Raw genomic sequence first — 6,766 nt, 5'->3', positions numbered from 1 at the left:
GAAGACTAGGCCTTAGAACTCCCTTTGTTCACTTTTCTCAATCATATTCCTCATGGTTTCTGATTTGCGGTTGGAGTCTGGAGAAGCGACACTTTTCAAAAAGTACAGATGGTGCAGTGAGTTCAGGGACTGCTGTAAATTGGAGTGATTTGGTTAATCAGAAATCACGGTCTGGTAAAAGACAGTAAGATATGTGAGCTCTAATTCTGACCTTTTCATTAAGGAAAAACCATTTAACCTGGGCCCTAAATTCTTTGTCTTTCAAATGGATAGGCTAGTTGATAAGAACATTTGCCTAATACTTTGAGTCCTTTAAGAAAATGCATTTGTGTGAAGAGATTTGCAAAGTGCCTGGCAAATAGTGCTAAAATGTTATGTTGTTATTAATCACACAATCTCATAAATACAGATAATCATTTTGCGGATGGAGAAGTTGAAAATTACAGAAATTAACTACAATTTCCAAGATCCATTAGTGAAGGAACAGGGAAAGTAGGCTGGGAACTGGGAATTTTGACATTACTATTTCTTTAATATGTTAATGTTAAGTACCTTAACATTCTTTCAGTTATTGAGGTTATTATTTTACAGGAATTTGGACTTGCTGTGAACCTAGAAAGATTGGGTAGAAACAGAAGAGGAAAGTATTTTATGCAGAAGTAAGCCATGTGGGTGAAGGAACAAATAAATTAATTTTATCTGCTGTCTTTGCCAGGAGGCCGCTTTTCTGATAGGAAGTAGGATGAGGAGGTAGGGAGAAAGAGTGGAAATCCTTGAATGCCAAGCTATGGAGTCTGAGAGCCTTAGCAAGGTACTTGATCAGAGTGGTGGCCTAATATTATCAGTATTTTATTTCGTATCTGGTTGTGGACTACTGAATCGATTGGGGAAGTGGGGCTGGAGTTTAGGAAACCAGATAGATGCTGTTGCTAGAGTCTAGTACGAGATGAGGGCATCTAGTGTGTCGAGGAAACGAGACTTGGTGGAAAAGTGTTGGTTTCTTACTCAACAGACAACATTCAGGGACTATGTAAACTCGTTATCGAAAAAAGAAAAGGGCTTATGAGTTGTTTTGTTTTAAGCGGCTACTGTTGAGTCCTGGGAGGCCAAAAGAGTGCATTCGGAATTAAAACCAGGGTTAAATTCCTCCTGGCTTTGTCATCCTCTAATTATATAATACAGAGGAAGTCACCTACCCTCTCTTGAGCCTCGGTTTCGTTTCCTCTAAATTAAGGGCGACAGTACCTACTTGGTAGAGATTTGCGTACAGAAAATTAGTATTTTAAGGCACCTAGCAATGGCGCTGAATATTGGTTCCCGCCTTCCCCCAGGTGTCTCTCGAGCTGAGCCTGAGCAGTCAAGGACGGTCGAGGCCGGGAAAGCGGTTCTACCTGGAGACCGCGGCCGGGCACTGCTCCCGAACCGGGCTGACCTCCCAACGCCGGCTCCACCCGGGAGCACACGTCCCGCGGGATGACTGAGCATCCCCCTGTCAGAGGGGCCCTGCAGCGCGTGGCAGCCACCGCCAGCCAAGGATGCGGAAGGGAAGCGCGGAGAGGCGGCGGCGCCGGAGGCTGCAGCGACCACCCCCACGCCGCCCGCCCGCGAACTCGCCGCGGGTGCTGGGCCGCGCTGGCCGCGTTTGAAGTCTCCGGCGCCGCTGCTGGTTGGCCGGCTCGGGTCACGTGCACCCAGGCAGGAGTTTCCCCGACAGCTGGAGGCTGCGTGGGATCCGGCGGCGGCTCCGGAGCTCGGCGGTGCGGCCTTCCCCGCCCCCTCCTCCCTCCTCCCCCGCCCGCTTCCGCCCGGCTTATTATCCTCCTTATTGACAAACAGAGCGGCCGCGGCGGCGACTCTCCGCGTGCATCTGTAGCCAAGCCATGGGAGACAAGAAGAGCCCCACCAGGTAACAGCGCCCGGGCCCCCGGGCCCGGACTGTGCAGGCGGCGGGGCCCTCGCGCCGGGCTTCGGGCGGCCGTCTCGCTCGCCGCCCGGGCAGCGGGGCCAGAACGGGGGCGGCGCTGGCGCCGCTGCTGCGCGAGCACTGCCGCGTGAGGGGCCGGCGCCGGCCGCCCCACAATGGAGCCGCGATGGCGGCGGCCGGAGCGGCAGCCCGGGGTGTCAGAGAGGCGGCGGCGACGATGACTGCGGCCGCGCCCGCGCCCTCCCCCTTCCTGACTCCCCTCCCACTCCTAGCTGGAGCGCGGCGCGCCGGGGGCCCGCGGGGCGGGGGTCGCGGAATTGGGGCGGGGGGCGGGGCGGGGGCGGCCGCGGGGCCCGGGCGCCGGGCGCGGCCTGCTGGTGACCCCGCGCCGCGTCGTGTCCGGGTTGTGTCCTGCAGGCCGAAGCGGCAGCCGAAGCCGTCCTCGGATGAGGGTTACTGGGACTGTAGCGTCTGCACCTTCCGGAACAGCGCCGAGGCCTTCAAGTGCATGATGTGCGATGTGCGGAAGGGCACCTCCACCCGGTGAGTCCCGGGCCTGCCCCGCGCGCCGTGGGGCGCCCGGGTTGCAGCGCAGAGGACGCCCCTGCGGCTGCCGCCCCCTCCCGTGACACTCGCAGACCCCGCGGGAGGAGGCGAGACTGAGGTGGTGGCCGCTATAGGAATTGGGTCAGATTGATTGCGACCCTTGCTATGGTTTGCGGTGAGGGGTAATTGAAGAGGCTGTAACGTTATATGCTGCCAAGAGAGAATAAATTATTTAAGGGAGGCATTAGCAACTGCGATTTAATTCGTATCGCTGGGTGTTATGCCCCCCCCCTCCCAGTCTGGGTATATTAATGTTGGCTGCATTGTTGTGTTAGTGTGTTGGAATCAAAGAAAAGCCATGAAATCCTCTCTAGAAGCAAAAGATGGAATTTAATTTCATTCCTCAAAAAAAAAAAAAAGTATCTGATTATAGAATACACAATAGGTTAAACTTCCTTTTTTATTTAGAGTCTGGAAAGGTTAGATCAAGGTTTTGTTTAGTATGTTTATTCTAATTCCCTAATATTTTATAAATAGTTGGAGGTGAGCCCAGTCACAGGGACACATTTTTACTGAAAGTATCTGAATATTTTTAGTTTGATTAAATGGCAATCTATTAGACTCTACAAATGAGATAAAATGATCTCTGCCTATTTTCAGTCTTTATTTTATTGTAGTCTTACAGTATAATAACTCAGTCTTTCAAAAAACCACTTAAGTGAATTAAGTGGATAAAGAAAGTCATACAGGAAATTCAAAGTCTGACATTGTTGATCTGCCAACACTTAGAGTTCCTTTGCCTTTGTAGCAAGATAGTCTTTGAATTTATTATAATCATGTGAGTTATAGCCTAATATTTAGATACCATGTATTTTGATATTACAAAGTCTGTTAGAAACTAAATTATCACAAGAGTATAAGTATACTAATGTGATATACTGTTGTTTTAAAGAAGACCTCTATAGTGACATTAGATTTATGTATTCTGTAGAAGTTAAATTTCTGAAAATTAGATACTAGATTTTTGAATGCCATTTATAACAACTTACTAAAATTTTAAAATGTAGAGACAGATAGTTGGCAATAACTTAAAAGTTTATGATTTGCTTTGTGAAGCTAGCTGCTTCTGACATGTCTTTCTGTGAATCATAATATGCGTTTTGTATATTGTCATTTACATTGGATAAAATGTATTGAGCATTTTTCATGATATCCTTTAAAAAGCAAACTTTCAAACATCTAAATTCAAGGGGATATAACAGACCATTCTGAAAAGTAAAAAAGCACTTACTTGCTAAAGTAAATGTGGCAACAATTTTTGGACCCGTGATTTTAGTATTTGAAAAGCAGAGTATCTTTATGTCTTTGTATCAGGTTGGATTTGGTTTAGAATATATATTTGTATATCTGTGTTAATGCTTTGTACTTCTTAAAACACTCAAGCAGTTTTTAGAAAATGTGGTTTTTGGAGGCAGGAACTTTAAAGTGGAGACATTTATTATAATCTTAATCTCTGGTACGATATTGTTGCTTTTTGTTGTTCCCTCTCTATTTTCTTGTAGCCATTAGAAAAAATACTGAAACTAGAAGAGCCTATATGTTTATTTGCAGGGACAGCAAGGAAGGGGGGAAGCTGTTGTCCTACTCCACAGCCAGTCTTGGGGTTAGAGGAACCCTGAGAAATAGAGTAGGTGGTGGCAGCTCAGAAGAGAAGAAACAGGCTGAATACCTGGCACCTGGAAGAAGAAGGAATATAGTGCACAGGGGAGTTGGCCCAGGACAGAGAAGTGGGCCTAGTTTAAAAGAGGCTTGAGGCCCACAAGGGGGCCCCTGATATTTTTTACCAGTACATCTGAGCTCTTGTAGATCCAATTTTTAGTGGTGGAAACATTACTTGAGGAGGACTCAGAGAAGCATTGTCATTTGGATTGAAACTGAAGAGGCTCTGGGCAACTCACCAGAAGTCTAAGGGACACTCTGTTCCTAAAAGTAAGTGTTCTACACTACGACCCTCTCAGCTTCTTCCTTCCTCTCTCTGAATTGTATCTTCTCTTTTGATTTTGGCCCTAAATTAAATCTAAGAGCTCTAATTTCTCTGTTACCTGTTATTTTCCAACCACTTTCTGAAATTCAGAGTGGAATCCCTGTTTGGATAGAACAGTGGAACAGGGAATTGTTAATAGGGCAGATATTGATTGCACCACAAAATACTTCCCTCTCTGGTAATGTTAGAAAAACAGGATTAAAGGGTTGCAGAACACTAGAGAGAAGCAGAAGTTTCAGGAGTTGGAAGAAATAATTCTCTACAACTGACATGTTAATTAGCACTTAGGGTAATTTCAGGGGTAAGGTTGGCGATTATCAAAGCAGGGACTGGATAGCAGCAGAGCTGAAGATGCAGTTTGCTAATGACTTGTCTGCGTGACTGACCTATGGGACTTGAATTGCTTGGGTCAGACTGACCTTTGAACTGATTCTGTCTCGAAGTCGCCAAATGTGAGGCCAAGTCTAAGGCATTCCAGACATTTGAAAAGTTTTTTTTTTTTTTTTTAAACCTCCAGAGAAGGCGGAGCCCATGGTCTCCCTCCAGAGTCTTTACTGACAATTTTATCTTTTAAGATTCTGAGTTCAAATCTTTTATATTTCAACAGAAGACCCAATGTCTTTGGCTATATCCTTGGTAGGTCACGTTTTTCTGCAGAATAACTATGCAGTGAAATGAGGTTATAATCATAGTAGTATTTTAAAATGAAACATGATATGAAGTAGCTTTAGTTCCTAAATTTTGATCAGCTATAGTCTTTAAATTTATGCCATTTCTGTGTTTGGATTTCGGTTTTGTGCTTGCTGACCTTAATTAGTTTAAATTTGATAAATCTCTTTTTTTATCCAGAATCTAAATAACTAGATAGTTCAAGCACTTGAAGTTTTCTGCATTGTACTTTTGTGAGAGAAGCAGTGATAAATGTCAAACTGACAGGAAACATTTAAAAAAGAAAAAGTTGTGGTGACAAATTACTATGAAAGGCACTAAACAGTCTCCTTCATCTTTGTATCTTCATCATCAAGTACTTATAAGGCAATAAGTGTCTCACATATAAACCTAAGAAACTTTAAGAAATTAAGAAGCAATCTAAAGCATCAGAGAAAGTGAAATATTTAGTATAGTGTGTTAAGGGTAGTGCAGTCAGTGTATGATGATTGAGTTAGAGTAGTATCTTCTTGCCACTTCATTTAGGAATGGAAATCACTGCCTAACTCAGGTGGCCACATACTAAAAAATGAGAATGATAGAGCTATTTGTTTTGATTTTGAAGTGTGACCTAAATGAAAGCATATAAAACACCCAAGTCCATAGCAAACTTTTAGGTAGAATTTAAAGTATAACAGGTACAGTTATATTTTCTCAGGATAAGTTGTAATAGCTCTCTTAACGTTTGTGAGAGATGTTATCTTATGGAACAATGAAAAAGATTTTAGAAAGAAGAAAGAGTTGTACTAGGTTTCTGGTGACCTGTGTTCTTAACTCATTTCAACTACTTTGATGTTCAGCAGTGTTTACTGAGCGTCTCATTTTATACAAGGGCTGCGCTAGGTATTTCTGAATGCAGTAATATGGTCAGGATCTGACTGTTATTAAAAAGATTAATTATTTCAGCTTCTATAAAATGGAAGTAAATTGCTATGATTTATATTCTGAAGAAATCTAAAATAAACCCCAATTATCTGATAAAAATCTTTTCAGTATTATTGTTGTCATATTTGCTTTCTGTCTTCTAATTTGAAATTTGTCACAGATTCTACTACTCTTGGTGTAGGAATGGGAGAAAAAAATTGAGGACCATAAAAGTCAGTTCATTTTTCAGAAATTCAGACTTCCCAAGCCTCCCTACCTGTCTGAGGAGCCTTTCCAGCTACCACTGAGTTCTTGTTCAGAGAGACTCCTTATTCTAGGAGGTTGGTTGGTTGGTTTTCCTCCTTATATCTTGGGTTAGAGTACTCAAGGGGCTTCATTGTTTACAAGGAAATTCTTAAAGTGATTAGTGTTTGGATAATTTAGAGTAGTGGTTTTCAGAGTGTGATCTGAATAACCCTGGGGGGGGGGGGTCCCTGAGACCCTTTAAGGGACTCTGTGAGGTCCAAACTATTTTCACAGTCATATTAAGATGTTATTTGTCTTTTTTGCTGTATTAACCCTTGCGGTGGTGGTACAGAGGCAAGGATGGGTAAAACTGCTGGACTCTTAGCATGAATCAAAGCAGTGGCACCAAGTTGCTATCTGTATTCATCGTAATC

General features: G+C 43.8%; 1 protein-coding gene across 14 annotated transcripts in view; it reads left to right on the top strand.

Moving 5' to 3' along the window:
- The first annotated feature begins 888 nt into the window (after nt 1–888).
- The window catches only part of YAF2 (YY1 associated factor 2), a 76,523-nt gene continuing 70,645 nt past the window's right edge, over nt 889–6,766 (top strand). For 8 of the 14 annotated variants that reach the window (XR_006294610.1, XR_006294612.1, XR_006294611.1 and 5 more), the window contains exons 1-2: nt 889–1,906; nt 2,342–2,467. Coding sequence is in view for 6 of the 14 variants with exons in the window: in XM_043563410.1 (XP_043419345.1) it covers nt 1,474–1,906; nt 2,342–2,436 (528 nt within the window). In the remaining 8 variants the exon portion in view is untranslated. Of the gene's footprint in view, nt 1,907–2,341; nt 2,468–4,081; nt 4,465–6,766 lie in introns of those variants that run through there. The other 6 variants (XR_006294616.1, XM_043563412.1, XM_043563409.1 and 3 more) reach the window with 6 other exon arrangements.

Source organism: Prionailurus bengalensis, chromosome B4 (genome assembly GCF_016509475.1).
Source record: "Prionailurus bengalensis isolate Pbe53 chromosome B4, Fcat_Pben_1.1_paternal_pri, whole genome shotgun sequence".
NCBI classification, from domain to species: domain Eukaryota; kingdom Metazoa; phylum Chordata; class Mammalia; order Carnivora; family Felidae; genus Prionailurus; species Prionailurus bengalensis.
This window is presented reverse-complemented; position numbering and strand designations above follow the sequence as displayed.